General features: G+C 34.5%; 1 protein-coding gene across 1 annotated transcript; it reads left to right on the top strand.

The window, feature by feature from the left end:
• The first annotated feature begins 12,927 nt into the window (after positions 1-12,927).
• On the top strand, positions 12,928-16,533 carry LOC107643216 (uncharacterized). The gene is made up of 6 exons (XM_016346805.3): positions 12,928-13,528; positions 14,279-14,444; positions 14,739-14,915; positions 15,008-15,091; positions 15,663-15,744; positions 15,838-16,533. Exons 1-6 carry the CDS (start codon positions 13,137-13,139, stop codon positions 16,272-16,274), a joined length of 1,338 nt encoding a protein of 445 aa, XP_016202291.1. The 5' UTR covers positions 12,928-13,136; the 3' UTR covers positions 16,275-16,533.
• Positions 16,534-19,078: the final 2,545 nt, after the last annotated feature.

The raw sequence follows: 19,078 nt of genomic DNA, 5'->3' as shown, positions 1-19,078 counted from the left end.
GAACGTAAACAGCAGACACAACTCATTGTCTAGTAATAAAATCTTAAAAGTTTTGTAAACAAATTGTTCTCCTTCTCCTCTTGATCATTCTTTTCATTCATTAACCATGCAAGTTTGACTTCTTTATGCTTTAAGGCAACGAACATCTCTCTTTTATCTTTATCCAAGAAAAGTCGAGTTACAAATGTATAAATTTATCCAAGTGGATCTATATCCAGTATAGCATCCAATTCTTCTATTATTTGAGTTATACTAGGTCCCAAAGTATCATTCTTATTGGAGCTCCTACGTTCCACAGTCTCACAAAGTCTATCAATTTGGTGTGACAGTTTTTTAGCACCTCCAACTTTTTTTTTGCTTTTTTGTTGGTATTAGCATTAGTGAAGTTTTCTTTTTTTTTTTTTCAATGTTTATAACTCTAGACTCAGGCTCTATATCAGAATCCTCCTCACTAACTTCAAGTTGTGTATCTTTCTCAATTGAAGAAGGAACTAGTCTGAAAGATGGAGTCCAAACATATTCTCTTGTTGCAGCTGTTCTTTGAAACATCCTAAACAAAGTAGCCTGAAAATCTGGATGAATTCCTTCTTTTCTAAATTTTTTAGCCTTTGAAATAACCTACATAAAATATTGATACTTGTAATAATTATATATATCAATGTGTATGCTACTATACTTATCAAACTAAGTCTAAAAATACTAACTGCTAATTTTTTATCCCACCATTCTTCACTTGCATCAATTATTTTTTTAGCAGAATCCTATCCAAGTTCAGTCTCGTTCTCTTTCAATTGCTTCCAATTCTTCCAATCTACTTTCAACTGATCCCATTTGTTTCTCAATTGTTTTCTATTATATTCTTTTTCCTGTGATTTTTGTGAATTCAGCTATCAATTATTTTCAACTTTTGGTATCAAAATGTGTGCCTGATTTGCTACCAACTTCAATACTTTTCACACACAAAGCACAAAATATATCTACTAGATTTTTGTTCCATTGTGCAACTTCTTTTCCATCATTTTTCTCTTCAAATGTGATCAAATTCATTATTGTATCCATCAAAACTTATCATATCATAACAAAAATTATTCCATAAGTTCATACAAAAATTGAAAGATTGAAAACAAAGTGCATCATAAATTTTTAAGTCAAATATCTCTAAATACTTGTTATGTGTTACATAATAATAAACTCCATAAAGTATTATTATCAATTAATAAGACTAATAAACATACAATATTACTCTATTCTAATAAGCTAATAATAATACAGGAACCAATTATAAAAACAAAAGAATAATAGGATAAATTAATTAATACTACTTGAAAAAAAATTACGAGAAACAATAAATTGATAACATGATCCATGAATTAAAATTTGGAGTTCTAATTGAATCAATTAAAAATTTATTTTGATACAAACTCAAATTTTAGAGATCGATAATTTAAATATTTACTTAATTTATTCTCTATACTAATATAAATAGAGTTATCATTGGTCAATAATAAAACTTGTATGTAATCCAATGTTAGTACTGGTACATTCATTACCCACCTATATATATTGGCTCACCTTTACAGATCACAAAACATGGGATACATATCTCAAGTAAACCACTCTTATGATTATATATCTATATTTACATATGTTGTTATTATAATTTTGACTAATGTTCATGCAGTTAGTGTAGAAAAATTTTATGATTAGTTTTCATAAACTAGGTCTCCCTCTTCACGTTTCAAAGAATAGAAAAAACAAACAAACATAACAGATCTACGAAAAAAATACAAAAACAGCTCACAAGCAATAATATAAATAGATAGAAGTTCATACCTAATATGTGATAGAGATGTATTTGTATTGGAATTTGTGAAGATTAGATTCAAAAATAAAAAATATATGAAAATTATGTTAGAATTTGTGAAGGTTAGGGTGAGAAATTAGAAATATATAACGATTTCAATGACAATATAATGGCAAAAAATATGTGCGAAAAATATGTACGGAAAAAAAAATAAAATTTGGTGTTAATAATTAATAAAGGTAATTTTGAATATTTATTATTATATAAGGTTATATTAGATTATTTTTCCTTTTGGTAAGCACAAGCCAACTTTGAAAAGCTCCCTCTTAGATGCTTTCAAAAGCACCCCTAACTTTTAAAAGCCGCAAAGACAAGCACTTGGGCTTTTTAATTTACCAAACGCAAAATGAGGGGCTTGTGCTTTTAAAAAGCACAAGCACCTCTTCAAAAAAATTTACCAAACCAAGCTTTACCCGTGAACGTGTCAAACAAGGGTTTTATTCAACTTTCCATTTAAGTTGACTTTCTTTTTAATCAACTTCCCATTTAAGCCGACTTTCTTATCAAAATAAGAGTTTAAAAGAAATTAAAAATTAATTATAATTTTACTACGAATTTTCCCTATACAAGCATGCTGGAGCCTCATTAAAAACCTATACTGGAAATGAATGTCCCTTATTCAAAGTAAAAGAACCTGAGAGATACTTTACCTATGTGTAGTATCTTTTGATTTGAAAAATACTACTTTGCCTATGGGTAGTACCTTTTTAAATGAATTGCATTCCATGATCTAGAGACCTCGGTACCATCCAGATTTTCTAACTTATGAGCTCCTTTCCCCAAATTTTCCTTGATTCTAAAAGGACATTTCCATGTTGGAGCCAGCTTCCCTTGAGTTCCTGATGCATTGGCATCGGCCTACTGTAAAACTAGGTCGTCATCTCAAAAACTCTTAGGTTTAACTTTGGCATTATATCTTTTTGCCACACAATGCTTAAGTGCTTGTTCGGTTAGGTTGGCCGTCTTCCTCACCTCATCGATGAGATCTAACTCCACATGGTTCTCAGTGTTTTAGAGGAGTAACCTCGGGTTAGGTTCACCGATTTCTACTGGTATCACTGCCTCCTCCCCTTAGGTAAGTCGAAAAGGTATTTCCCTTGTAGAGGATTGAGGTGTGGTACGATAAGACCACAATCCTGACCATACCTCATCAACATGCTAGGATCTCGGGAAGTCATCTAATTTTTCTTTAACCCTTTTAGGATTATCTTATGTACACCTTAACCTGCCTATTTTCCTGAGGATGTTCTACCAACACGAACACTTGACGTATTCCTAAACCAGTCAAGAACTGTCGAAACTTAGCATATGTAAATTGAGTTCCATTATCCATGACTATCACCTCGGAATTCCAAACCTTGTAAGTACATCTTTGCACACAAACTTTTGACATTGAAATGTTGTTATCTTGGACAGAGGTATAGCTTCAATCCACTTCATAAAATAATCAATTGCCACAATTAGAAATTTTACTTATCCAGTTTCTTGAGGAAAAGGTCCTAATAGGTCCATTTTCCATTTTGCAAACAGCCTTATCGGGATCAGGATACTAGTTCTTGCGGTGGGGCTTGGTAGAGATTACCATGAATTTGACATTTTTGACATTTTTTTACATACTCTGTCACATTTTTCATGATGGTAGGCCAGTAATAGCCTGCTTTAATCACCTTTTGAGCTAAGGATTTCTTGCCCATGTGGTGTCGATAGCACCCCTCATGTATCTCCTGTAACATATAATTGATTTGTTTAGGTTTTAGGTATTTAAGTAGGGGCTGTGAAATACCCTTTTGGTAAATTTAACCATTAATCATGGTGTATTGTGCCGATTTCAGGCAAAACTTCCTAGCCTCTTTAGGATCATTGGATAGGACCCCATGTTCCAAGTACAGACATATAGGATCCATCCAAGATGAAGTGAATTTAGACAGCAATACCGTGACATCGGCAAAGCTCATGGATGATTTTGAGAGTACCTCTTGAATTAAACTTCTATTTTCGCTACCCATTTTGGTGTTGGCTAGCTTTGACAAAATGCCAGCTCGGGTATTCTACTCTTGAGGCACATGTTAAATACCAAAATGTTTTAAAATTTGTAATTTCATTTTGTACCTTCTTCAAGTATATTTATAGCAGTGGATCTCGTGCTTGATACTCGCCATTGACTTGGGTAAGGAAAAACAGTCCTTTGGGTAGGCTTTATTTAAATCAGTGTAGTCAACACACATTCGTCATTTTTCATTAGACTTTTTTACCATCACTACATTGGACAGCCAAGTTGAATATGTGAGTTCTCTTATAAAGCCAGCGTCCAACAACCCTTGTACTTGCCTCTTAATCTCGTCAAACTAGTCTTGGGACATCTTGCGACGTTGTTATGGAACCGGTTTGTACAAAGGGTCGATAGCAACTTGATGAGACATGAAAGCGGGATCAATCCTAGGCATATTAGATTGTTCCCAAGCAAACAAATCAACATTACCTCTTAGTAGATTCTAAAGTTTTGTCTTCATCAGATAAGGCAGGCCTTTGTTGATGAATGTGTACTTTTCAGTTTCCTACCCGATTTAGAATACTTCTAAGTTGCCATCAGGTTCTGGCCTTGGTTTTTCTTGAACTCAGGAGTCCAGATCTACCAAGAATACCCTTGGTCGTATTTGCCTAGCCTCGGGTAGTATGCCTCGATGTGACACTTGTTGATAAACCTCTGCTAGCAATGCCACTAGTGGTGTGTATGTGAAAATTTTTCCTACACAAGGAACAACCGCCCCTGGGGTGCTTTGTCCCGAGTTCCCGACCTTACTAAGCGAAGGAGTTACGTTCTTCCAATTTGTCGAGACAACCTTGGAGACGTCCTCGTCCCTTATATACTCTAACGCAATCTGGTGGATCTCCTCCATATACTTCACATCTTTGAAAGTGAGATGCCTCCGGAAGTCGTCCTCGAGCAATCCTGCTATCAAACAAAGGCAAACAACTTTGGGAGTTTGGGTATTGAATTCTAAGAGCGCTTTGTTAAATCTGTCCAGATAATCTTGTATGCTCTCCCCAATTCTTTGTTCTATGCTAAGCAAAGAAATAGGGTGTTTGGCTTGAGTTCTTCTAGTGCTGAAGTGAGCAAAGAACATAATCTTGATATGGTGAAATAAGGAAATGGAACCAGAGGGTAGGATATTAAACCATACCATTGCTGGCTCAGAGAGTGTAGTCGGAAACGCTTTACATCTTATAGTATCCCCTACTCCCTCTAGGTTCATTCATGCTTCAAATGCATCTATATGTTTCTGAGGATCCGACTTCCCTTCAAACTTTAGATAAGTTGGTTTATCAAAATGTTTGGGTAGTCTAACTTGAAAGACATGCGAAGTAAACGGGGTCTGCCCCATGGTTACATGCTCCCTAGAATCTTTATATTGCCTTGGACTTGGGCTCCTGCTCGGAGTCCACTTTCATTTGGTTTGGGAAGACTGGGAGTTAGATCTTCCTCTCTTGCCGTGATCATCACGCTCCTTCTCGAGTCGGGGAGATCGTCTTTGCCGGTAATCATCTTCTCTTCGATATCCTCGAGACCTTTCTGGAGTCGCCCTTTCTCGACTGTACGATCAGCCTCTGGTCGTGCGACTTCGAGATCAAGTTCTCTGGGATTGTGAGCGTTCTTCCAGCTTTTGTTCTAACTCTTTTATTTTAACTTGCATTTCCTGCATCTTGTGGCACATTTCCCGCATGGCGCGATCACAATCCTACGGTCCCAAACCCACAATGTGGCATTCTCCAGCGTTATGCTCAAACCCTGGTGGTACTTGGTGTTCATAATTTGAATTGGGATTAGTTTCATGACTATCTGCATGAAGTGCTTCTTTGAGCAGAGTATCTGGATTGATGATTGATTGAATCTTGTGTTCAGCCATGGAATGAAACAATTTCGAGATCCCCACAGACGGCGCCAATATTCGTACTTAGTTGATGATACGTAGATGAGGGAAAAATGAGATCCCAAGGAGGATTTTTTTTTTACTAGGCTCGGTGGACAACTTGCAAAGGCACTACGAAAATTAAGTCAATAGTGCACTTGTTAGGAAATTTGGAATGTGTTTACCTGCTTTGAAGCCTCCCTTTTTTATGTTTTTCATGTATCCGTTGAGTATTTATTGTCAGATATACGATTATATTTCCTGCTAGCCGTTTTGCCGACTTAGCGTTGTATTTATATTTTAAGTCTTCCACCTTTTATGCGTAACATTGGTAACGCCCTATTTATAGTAGTCGGAATCTCGCTTGTCCGTTACTTGTCCACAACAACACGAATATATTTTTATATGAACATTATAACTTGATATATATAATGTTGAATAATTTAATTAAATATGTTTAATTATTTAACCATTTTCAATTATACATGAGAATTTGTCAAGTTTTTATTTAGCTCAGTATTTTATGTTTTGTGTTGTAAAATAAATAAATAAGAAAGAGAAAATAAATATAAAATAAAGAAGTGTAAATAGATAACTCTAGTATTAATATTCATCACAATTATTATCTCAATATAATAGAAATGATTCATATATATATATATATATATATATATATCGAAGCATGTAAAGAAGGAGAAGAGTGTTTTATTATTGTTGTGTATATTACATGAGGCTTAGCCTCCTATTTATATATGTACAATAAGTTTACATTTTCAAATTTCTTTAATGCACTTCATCTTTGAGAACATGAGCCGTCCATAGTAAATGGGCATCCACATCCGTATTCTTATCACAACACTCCCCCTTGGATGTCCATTTAGGATTATGCCTCGTTAAAACCTTACTAAAAAATCTAACGAGAAAAAACTTTAGTGAAGAAAAAAAGTATAATATCTTTTGTGATAGAGACTGCCTCATTAAAAACTTTATCAAGAAAAACACAATGAGAAAAAACCTTACCAGGGAAAAAGAGTATAGTCTTCCCCTCTTGTTGATATTATTTAATATCTCAAAATCGGCGCATGCAAATCTAATGTACCAATTTTTCAAAGGAGGATTTTGGAAGTGACTTAGTAAATAAATCTACCAGATTATCACTAGAGCAGATCTGTTAGACATAAATTGTTCTTTGATTTTGAATATCATGAGTGAAGAAGAATTTGGGAGAAATATGCTTTGTTTTGTCACTTTGATGTATCCATCCTTAAGTTGAGTAACGCATGCTGTATTATTTTTAAACAGAATAGTTGGAGCTATCTTATGATCAATCAGTCTACATGATGACAGAATATATTGGATCAAACTCCTGAGCCAAAAACACTCGCGACTTACTTCATGAATCGCTAGTATTTCATCATGAGTAGAGGATGTTGTTGCTATCGTCTGTTTTGTGGACCTCTATGATATAGCTGTATCACCATATGTGAATAGGTATCCTATTTGAGATCTTCCTTTGTGTGGATCAGATAAGTATCTTGCATCTGCATAGCCAACTAATTGTGACTTGGATTCATATGGATAAAACATACCCATATCAACTGTTCCATGAAGATATCGAAAAAATTGTTTGATTCCATTCCAATGTCTTCTGATTGGAGAGGAACTATATCTTACTAGTAAATTCACCGCAAATGATATTTCAGATCGAGTATTATTAGCAAGATACATTAGTGCTCCAATGGAACTGAGATATGGTACTTCAGGACCAAGGATATCTTTATTTTCTTCTTTAGGACGGAATTGATCCTTTTCCACATATAGAAATCTTACGATCAGGTGGGTACTTAAGGGATGTGACTTATCCATATAAAATTTCTTCAAGATATTTTTTATGTATGTTATTTGGTGAATAAAGATCCAATTTTTCATATGCTCGATCTACAGGCCAAGACAAAATTTAGTATTTTCAAGATCTTTCATCTCAAACTCTTCTTTTAGAGCTTTTTTTATTGTTGGAATCTCTTCAGGAGTTCTAATAATATTTAAATCATCAATGTACACAGCAATTAAAATGAATTGAGATGCAGATTTCTTTATGGAAACACATGGACTGATATCATCATTTTTAAATTCGTTTTTGGTCAGGTACTCAGTAAGACGATTATACCACATTCGTCCAAATTGCTTTAGACCATATAAAGATCTTTACAATTTGACTAAGTATAACCTGCAAATATTCATTGGATGGTTTAGATATCGTTACTCCTTTAGGGACTTTGATATAGATATCACAATCTAATGATCCATAGAAATAGGCTATTACTACATCTATTAGATGCATATGTAGTTTATGGTATGCGGATAAACTGACCAAATAACGTGATTGCATCTACTACAGGGGAATATGTTTCTTCATAATTTATATCGGGCCTTTGTGAAAAATCTTGTGCCACAAGTGAGTTTTGTAGCGTACAATTTCATTTTTCTCATTTCATTTTCTCACGAATACCCATCTGTATCTAACAGGCTTTACATCTTCTGGTGTACGGACTATAGGTCCAAAGACTTCACATTTTTCAAGTGAATCTAACTCATCCTTCATAGCTTCTTCCCATTTTGGCTAATCATTCCTTTGTCGACATTCTTCAACTGTTCTTGACTCAAGATCCTTACTTTCATGTATGATATTTAATGCTACATTATATGCAAATATTTCACTGACAATTATCTTATTTTGATCCCATTTTTCTCTTGTAAAGACATAATTTATCAAGATCTCGTCATTTTTACAATTTTTAGGTACCTGAACGTCTTTTGGCATCAAAACTATCTCAGAATTTTGGACAACTGCAGGTGTCTTTACTATGTCTTTATCTTTTTCAATAGGAACAGTATTTACCTCTTTTCTTTTCCGAAGATTTTTGTCTTTAGAACAAACAGGCCTACCACGCTTCTGACATGAATTTGTTTCGGTGGCCATTTGTCCGACTGAGACATCAATTCGGATTGGAGTATTTTCAGCTGGTATATAGAATTTAGTAATACTTTTGGTATCAGAATATGCATCAGGCAATTCATTTGCTATTCTTTGCAAATGTATAATCTTTTGAACTTCTAGTTCACATTGCCCTGATCGAGGATCTAAACACATCAAAGATGATGTATTCCAATTAAGTTCCTTTTCAAGAGGCTTATTCTCTCCTCCTAATATTAAAAATTTTGATTCATCAAAATGATAATCTACAAATTGAGCTTTAAACACATCTCTTGTTTGTATCTCAAGATAACTCACTATAGAGGAAGAATCATATCTAACATATATCCCCAATTTTTTCTGGGATCCCATTTTGGTGCGAGAAGGTGGTGCAATAGGAACATGTATCGCACACCCGAATATCCTCAAATGGAAAACATTTGGCTGCTGGCCAAAAGCTAATTTCAGAGAAGAGAATTGATGATAACTTATTGGCCTCAAACGAATAAGTGTTGCGGCATGTAAAATAGCATGCCTCCAAGCCGAGGTTGGAAGATTTGTTCTCATAAGTAAGGGTCTAACAATCAATTGGAGACATTTAATAAGTGATTCTGCTAACCCATTTTGTGTGTAAACACGAGCTACTAAATATTCAACGCTTATTCCGTTAGTCATACAATAAGCATCAAAAGCTTGGGAAGTGAATTCACCAGCATTATCAAGGCGAATTGTTTTGATTGGATTTTTTGAAAATTGTGCTTTTAATCGAATAAGTTGGACAAGTAATCTTGCAAACGCTAGGTTGCGAGAAGACAATAAGTACACATGTGACCATCTTGAAGATGCGCCTAGGACCATAAAATATCTAAAAGATCCACATGGTGGATGAATAGGTCCAGATATATCACCTTGAATTCTTTCTAGAAATTTAGGAAACTCAAATCTAATCTTTACTGGTGATGGCCTTAAAATTAGTTTTCCCTGAGAACATGCAGCAAAACAAAATTCACTAGATTTAAGAATCTTCTGGTTCTTTAGTTAATGTCTATGGAAATTTTCAATAATTCTTCGCATCATGGTTGTTCCAGGATGACCCGACTGATCATGCCAAGTTATGAATTCATTTGGGCTAGTAAACTTCTGGTTTACAATGGCATGTGATTCGATTGCACTAATTTTAGTATAATATAACCCAGATAAAAGTGAGGGTAACTTTTCTAATATAACTGTTTATTTAAATGATGAGCTATGATACATAAGTACTCATGATTTTCCTCATTCATTGTTTCAATATGATATCCATTCCGGCGAATATCTTTAAATCTCAACAAGTTCCTTAGAGACTTGATAGACAATAGTGCATTATTTATTATGAATTTTGTTCCTCCAGAAAATAAAATCATAGCTCTTCCAGAACCTTCTATCACATTTTTGAGCCAATAATAGTATTAACATATTCTTCTTTTGGTATAAGATGTGTAAAATATATGTTACTTTTGAGAATGGTATGCGAACTTGCACTATTCGCAAGGCAAACATCTTCACTATATGTCCTTACCATTTTTTCAAAGACAAATAATAATAATAATAAAATGGATAAAAGTATATGCACAATAAAATTATTTTCTTAATTGAAATTATTTTTCTAAAAAGTACTGTACATAGTATCATATACTAAAAATTTTATTATTATTATTATTTTAGAACTTGACAAATTTAGTAATTTTAAAATTCATAAACATAAATATTTTATTAAATATTATTTATATACATCATACTTGAAATTCAAATACACAGGGAATAAGACTTAAAATTTGTTTACATTATTTATTTACATAAGTACTGAACCTAAATATCAAACTTTTTTATCATTGATCAAATAACCAATATTTCCTTCAGGATCCTCAAAAAAATCAGATACTTTATAATAAGTAGTGTAATTTTTAGCAACATTCTTTGAAACAAAATTCGTCTCCTTTCCTTTGTCGCCATTTTTCAAGGATGCTTGATAAAGATCAACTAGATGTCTCGGGGTACGACAGGTACGCGACCAATGACCCTTTCCACCACAACAGAAATATTTATCCTCTATTGATTTATTTTGCCCACTATCCCACTTTTGGTGAGATAATTTCTTATGAACATAATTTTTCTTCCTTCCATAATTTTTCTTGATACCAAAACATTGACATTTACCTATTTTGGGGTTATGATTTGTAGCATTTGCTTCAGAAAATGGGGTGGCGCTAGTTGGGCGCGCTTCATGATTTTTTAAAAGCAATTCATTGTTACGTTCAGCAACAAGAAGGCAAGAAATTAGCTTAGAATATTTTTTTAAATTTTTTTGGTTTAATTACTCTGTTGGTCCTTATAGTTTCGTGAAATTTTCAATTAGATCCTTATACTTTTTTTCTTTTAATTTGGTCCCTGCACCAAATTTTTTTTTCAATTGAGTCCCTACACTTTTTTTTCCTTTTATTTGAGTCCCTACATTAATTTTTTTTTAGTTAGGTCCCTATACAATTAAACCAATTACTACTAAGAGGGACCTAATTGAAAAATAAATTTGGTGCAGGGACCTAATTAAAAGGAAAAAAAATATAGGGACCTAATTGAAAATTTTGCAAAACTATAGGGACCAACAGAGTAATTAAACCAATTTTTTCTCGATACTGCTACTGCAGGAGCACATTCGAGGCATGGAAGTTCGAAAAAATTTTCTCTAACATGTCATTATCAGTTATCTTTTCTCCACATAATTTCATTCGTGAGGTAATTCAGAACATTGTTGAATTATATTCATTTATGGATTTAAAATCCTATAGACATAAGTGCGTCCACTCATATCGGGTTTAAGAAAGTATCACTATCTTTTGATGATTATACCTTTTTTCAAGGTTTTTCCATAGATCTGCAGGATCTTTTAGTGTGAGATATTCATTTTTCAATCCTTCGTAAAGATGGCGACGAAGGAAGATTATGGCTTTGACTTTATCCTTCTGTGATGCATTATTTTCGGTCATAATGATATCTCCTAGATCCGTCGAATCAAGATAGATTTCGCCATCTAGTATCTATGATAAGTAGTTATTTTTAGAGATATTAAGAGCATTAAATTTAAGATGAGAGAGTTTCGACATAATAAAAATTTATTATTTGAGTCTTTCTAAAATTTAATCAGAGTCTCATACTGATAACATGTTGTAAAATAAACAAATAAAGAAGAAAAAATGAATATAAAATAAAGAAATGTAAATAAATAACTCTAATATTAATATTCACCACAATTAATATCTCTATATATATCTATCGAAGCATGTAAAGAAGTTAAAGAGTGCTTTGTTATTGTTGTGTGTATTGCTTGAGGTTTAGTCTTCTATTTATATGTTATTGTTGTGTGTATTGCTTGAGGTTTAGTCTCCTATTTATATATGTACAATATATTTACGTTTTTAAATTTTTTTAATGTACTTAATCCTTGAGAACATGAGCCGCTCATAGTAAATGGGCACCCATTCTAATCACAATATTTTGTTACTTTTGTAACAGACCATTAATTATTTTCAGAGATGAGGTTTGAAAAATTTTTTTTTTTTTGGGATGATGGTCTGAGGATGTGGTTAGGCTCAAGTTGGGTCTTGGCCTTTACTACGGGTAGCAAGCCTTTTTTAACTTCTACATAAAACAATCCAACACCTTCCAAAATCGAAACCCAACGAAATCCAAAAGACAAAAAAAAAAAAAAAACGGTTGCACACGTTACATAAAACATACACATAGATACGGTTAAAGAAGTCTTTCTCCACACGATAAAAACTAAACTAGTGCATGGAAGTCTTTCTCCGCACGATAAAAACTAAACTAATGCATAGATAATTAGATATAGATCTATTAAAGCTAGTTAATAGGCATACATAATCAAAATTTTCTTTAGAAAAAGTAAATTACAGCTAATCTAAACACCAACAGATTGTAGAAAAATCCCTCACTGCTTCACATGTACTTGACTTTGGGGTTAATCATTGAGATAAGGTTAGCGGGCTTGAATTGTCACCAACCTAACTAATCTTAAAACAAATTAAATGCGACCGCATCGACGGCAACGACCCTGCCACGTGGCACAACTTTCTTACTGTGTAAACCGCTGTAGTACTTTCTCTCTCCTAATCCTAAAAATAAAAAAAGGGAAAGAGATTATTCTAAGTCTTATTTGTATAGCGCGTCGTGAAGCAAAGCGTTGCGTTGCGTTTGTTGAAGGGAATGGAACGGAAGGAGCTGGTTGGGTGTGTCCTCTTGAGCTGCAACGACAGGGTTTCCATCTTCTGAAATTCCGTTACGATTTCGATAAGAGAGAGAAAGAGAGAAAGAGAGAGACAGAGATTCTTTGAAAATGGATGAACCTTTCTTCGATCTGGTTGAGTTCATGAAGAATCCCTCCATAACGGAGACATTCGTCGACATACTGCTATGCGCGGTGCCGATTTGGCTCGCCGTCATGATTGGCCTTGTCATCGGGTGGTCCTGGCGCCCGCGATGGACTGGCCTCGTCTTCCTCGGCCTCCGCAGCAAGTTCCGTTTCCTCTGGACGGCTCCGCCGGGATTCGGTGCCCGCCGACTCTGGTTCGCCTTCACCGCACTTTCCGCCTTCTCCATCTGCCGTACCTATTGGTTCAATCTCAAAGGCAAAGCCAAAGCCAAAGAGCAACAGCAGCAGCAGCATCCTTCCAAATCCGACGACATTGCTGAATCCAATTCCCCCAACGCTGCCAGAGACACTTCGAGGTGCCTCCTCAATTCTCCACCTCTTTTACTTGTTTGTCTATTTTCTACATTGTTTTTTAATTTAATTATTTTATGTCAATGCTGCTTATTTTGATACCTACTGCAAATTCGAAATTCAAGCGCTAGCTCGAGCTTTGATTTATCTGGTTTTGATGATGGTGAATATTAAATTAGGAATGCTTTCGTGAAAATTTGTATTACAAGGAAGGTGTATCGAAGCTCTCTGGTTATATCCATTTAGCAAGGGAGCAAGGTAGGCTAGGGCAAGAGATCCTCTACTAACAAACTGGAACGGGTATTTACGCATTAGGATAAGCCAATTGTTCTAGGGGATATATTTGTACTGTTTTCATGGACTATCCATTGATTAATTTACTGCTTATTACTGTATTTTGTTTTTTACATTTAGATTTTCAGCATTTCTAGGGAATAGTGTTTACTGTTAAGAAATTGATTGGTTGCTACACTGAAAACATCGAATTTTGCAGTGATTGTGTCTAGGCATTTTTATTTCCCCGATCGCTCTGTCCGTTAAATTGGGGGATTGTCTTTGTGTCGTATCTCCATCAATGTGACTATCGTCTTCTTTATTTACTGCGTCAGGAATTTCACAAATGCCCTGTAATAATGACCTTAATACTTGCTTGGTTTTAGTTATTGAATGGCTGTTCTACATATTTTAATTTTATTCATACAGGCATCATGAAACATTTAATTCACTTTACAACTTGGTTAATGCACATGAATTAGGTCCAGTGATAAGGCTGATGATAAAGGGCAGGATCTCGTTACACAAGCTGATTTGGAACATTTTCTTCATCTTCTAGAAGGGAACGACGGAGAGATGGACTGGCAAAGTTTTATGGAAAAGACAACACCAACCATGCAATACCAAGCTTGGCGTCATGATCCTGAGGTAGAATCTAGGTTCACTTTTCTGTCTCATGGATATTCTGCCTATATTATTGGTGAATTTGGATTTCCTTTCTATCGGTGCCTCTGTTGCCTGCTAGTTGAAAAAGGATTTATCTCGTTAATTTCTGTTCATTGTTTTAAAACAAACACCATAACCATACCATCATCTGTTGTGTGGATGATAATAATGATGATCAATACATAATTCTGTTCCATTTTCCATTACGTATTTCTTTCTGATTCTCTAATTCCACAGCAAAAATAAATCAGCATCTGATATTGGATATGCTAACAGAACGGTCCTACAATTTACCGGAGCAGAACTGTCTTTGAAGATGCAACCCCAGAGCTGGTGAGGGATTTTTTCTGGGATGATGACTTTCGTCGTAAATGGGATACTATGCTTGCATACTGCAAAATATTGGAGGAATGCCCTCATAATGGAACAATGGTTACTCACTGGATTAAAAAGGTATTTGGACTAAAGATCTTAGACTGTTTATGTCAAGCAAATGACGGTATTTGCTTTACTGATACCTTTTTTTTACCCCTTTCTGGGCCTAGTTCCCATTTTTCTGCAGCGATCGAGAATACGTTATTGCTCGAAGAATATGGCAGGCTGGAAATACATACTATTGTGTGACAAAGGTATGGTTGTGACACTGTTCCCCACAATTTCTGGAATCTTTTGGCAGTTTATTTCTGTTTCTTTTACCATAGCTAGTCTCCACACTACATTTTAGTATATTACAAATGCTTGCAAGATATTATTGTCTGCTACTTCTAATCAAGTTTCACAGTTTGGGTTGTTGATATGGTTTGAGCTACTATTTTGGGATAGTTGAAACTTGAAAGTATTCATGTCTACGCGCAATTGTTCATGAGACTTATCATTTTGATATCTCATGACATTTCTGTGTTTTTGGTATTTAGTGCCAGAAGTTTTCACGAATTAAGAATTCAATAAAGTTGCAACATTATAAGGTGCAAGAGATTGGCTTGGGACTTCAGTTTATCAAAAGAAATTTGTCTGGTGTTTCATTGCCTTTGCAGTTTTCATAACAGTTTTCCATCAAATGCAAAGACTGATTAATTTTTTCCCCTGCTTTCTGCACAGTGCATATGCTAATTTCATCTCACGACTTACCTAAATTTATATTTGTGCTGATTATTCTGTGTTAGCACAAGGTTTGTTACTCTTTAATCTTCAATGTTTTAGGGAGTGCCCTATGCAAGTTTGCCAAAACGTGACAAGCCCAGACGCGTAGACCTTTATTTTTCTAGTTGGGCAATCAAATCAGGTAAGAATTGTAAAGAACAATCATTTTTTGATGGTTACTTGTAATTATTGAGAGGTGATGGTTTCAACTGCTGATATTGGACGTTTGACACAGTGGAGTCTCGCAAAGGAGATGGTCAGCTGACTGCATGCGAGGTTACCCTCTTACATTATGAAGACATGGGAATCCCTAAAGATGTTGCAAAGTTGGGAGTCCGTCATGGGATGTGGGGAGCTGTCAAGAAATTGCACTCTGGAATGAGAGCATACCAGAATACTAGGAAAACAGACACTTCTCTGTCAAGATGTGCACTGATGGCAAGTAAAACAACCAAGATATCTTCAGAAACAAACATGCATTGCTCTGTGCCTGCGTCATGCAGAGAAGAGGAAGTGAAGGGTATAATTAATAATGGTAGACAAAAGGGTCATGGTATCGACTGGAAGTGGGTGGCTATAGGTGGGACTGTTGCTCTGGTTTTGGGTGTTCACAATGGTCCAGTTGGCAGAGCTTTGTTGTTGGGTGCAGGGCACAGATTTGCACGGAGATGAATAATCCAGATTCTGGTGGAGCTTCTATTTATCTTCCTTCTGAAGATTAATCACATTATATTTAGACTGGCATATTTATCCTATTATATTAAATGCTAGTTTTGTGGTTATTTTTTGTACCAGTTTCAACCTTGTTAGGTTCATGTGGCTCTAGAGCCTGAGAATGCAAAGCTGCGATAGTATGTCTTGGTTTTATTATTAATTATTATAATTGAAAAGAAAAAAAGAAGATAATCCACTTGAGAGCGTTATTATCAAACTATCAAAGTAGTTGACCCGACCTTTATGTGCTGCCGTGATTGTTTGCATGGTTTATCAAATAATCGAAGTGCTCTCGAACAAATGACGTTTTCGAGATTACTCCTGAGAGAAGGATTTCGAAGTTATGACAAAAAGACAAACAGATATTCTATTTTGGTCAATTAGTTAATAGCTGATATTATATGATTAAGTCATTTTGATAATTAAATTTAATTAAATTAATTTTATAGTTTAAAAATGATAACAAAATTTTAGTTTAAAAAAAAAGAAAAGAAAAAATACATAAAAAGAAGATGAAATATTTAATTGAACTTAATTACAAATTACCTAATATTTCTCTTTTGATCAAACGGTTGAGCTGTTTCTCCAAGTACATTTACTAATAAGAAATTCTGAATAGGATTTAATTAACGCGCCAAAACCCCTGCAGAATACAATGTCGGTGTCTGGGTTATTATGTCTTGTGGTTTTATTTGGAAAAAGAAAGAAGAAAAAAAAGACTCGAGGTTGATCTTTTGGGTAAGAGAAAGTACGAGGAGGTTGATCTTTTTGGGTAAGAGAAAGTAAGAGGAGTCAATATAATTAGTGTACAAGGTGTATAATGGAAGTATTTTTGAAATTAATATTAAATGATAATTAAATTAATTAATTAATTATAAAATTATTTCCAATTTTAAATACAAAACAAATAAAGATTCCAAACGGTTACAAACACCTCCCATTGGTCTCCCTCTCCCTCTCCCTCTCAATCCTCTCTCATCGGTGCCGCCTGGCGGAATCGCCAGCGCGAGAAGCGCTTCGCTGAAGACCAAGTTGTACCCTAACCCCAACAAAGAGCTTTAAAAGAGTGAGACGAACTGGTACGCAACGCGGTTCCCGAAGCCGAACTTGATGAATCCCTTAGCGAAGAAGAAGGCGAGACAGACAAGTCACGGGATCGGGTCACCAAAGCCTGAAAATGCCGCAGCGAATGGAAGGATTTTAGTGAGGATGGAGACACCAAATCCAAGAATGGGGACGGCACCGAAATGCTAACTCTTTCTAGCGCCGACGATGGAAGACCAGCTTCGACGTCCGGCAGTAGAATTTTCTGCACGTTCAGCCGGACGCATCGTCGGCACGAAACGACGACAGGCATGATAGCGGCGACGAGATGCATGTGGTAATGTTGCTGCACCTTCCGCCATTATCATTGGCCTGCTGCTGCTAGTAAAAGCCAGATACAAAAAGGCCAGAAGGGAAAAGCCATGCAGTGGACTGAGTAGTTGGGTAAAGAGTTGAGTCAAGTGGCATCTGATTATGACATGGGTCTTGCGATGATGAGGAAATGGTGGTGGTGAGAAGAAGGAGCGCCATTGTTGCCGTTGTAACATTGTTGGCGACGAGATGCATGTAGATGTTTATTTTTCATTTAAATAAGATGTTTATTCTTAATGTAAATGGGATATTTTAATGTATTTAATGATCAATTTAGGATGATCATTTTAGTAGGTATGCGGATGATTATTTTAATTTTTATGTAGATGATTATTTTGACTGGATTGAGTTTAGTTATATACAATTAAAATATGTTGGATGTTCAATTCATTAGGTATTTGAATGATTTTTTTTATTCTTAAGTGGATAGTTATTTTTACTAAGGGTGAGTGGTGTGTGACAAGTCAAGCAGCGAAGGTGAAGTGAGATGATTATTGATGAAGTTGGGGTGGCCGCCGGTTGAAAAAGAAGAGGATATTTGAGTGAAATGTTTTGGTAATTAGAATTTTGGATGGTTATTTTTTTGAAATAATTAATTAAATTTTTTAAAAATTTAAAATTTAAAATTGAGGAATTTAAATTTTAAAATTTGAAATTTGATGTGAAAGAACTCATCGAGAGTTTTTGAATTTAGAGTAATCTATAGAGGAGTTTTTATTATTTATCTCGAACTAAATAACTAGCTCATTGTATACATTGTCAAGATTTCTCATTGTCCTCTTTGGATAAATATATAATTTGATCTTTGCAATTAATACAAGACATTAGCTATCATAAAACTACTAATGTCAATAGCTTAAATTGATAGGAGAAAACAATATAAATAATTATATCTCTAATATTAAATATTTTTTTTAAGTTATCAATATAGAACATCACTTCAAATTAATTTTGATTATATTTTAATCTTTTAAGACTTGATTGATTTTATTTGTTTTTTAAAATACTAAAGTAACATCAAGTTCTAACTTTTCTAGATCCCATTCAATGTTAAACAGCATTAAAAAAAAACTGAGAAAAACTAACGTGATATTATATTAACCTTTTTTTTTAAAAATTATTTGACGTGTATGTTAATTTTCAATAGCCATTGAATTTGACAGTATTTTTATGGATTGAATTAATCTGATGTTAATATTTAGGAACCGAAATGCATACCTAAACTTCTTAAAATGTTTGCACATGCATGCAAACAAACGGAAGAAATAAAAAGTTAAACCAGAAAAGGTAAATAATTAGGTATTAATCCTTGACAGTTGAGAGAGCCTAAAATTAGTTAAAAACAT

This window comes from Arachis ipaensis, chromosome B5 (genome assembly GCF_059453495.1).
Source record: "Arachis ipaensis isolate K30076 ecotype BB chromosome B5, ASM5945349v1, whole genome shotgun sequence".
Classification (NCBI taxonomy): Eukaryota; Viridiplantae; Streptophyta; class Magnoliopsida; order Fabales; family Fabaceae; genus Arachis; species Arachis ipaensis.
The sequence above is the reverse complement of the archived record's forward strand: the minus strand, read 5'-3'. Positions and strand labels throughout refer to the sequence as shown.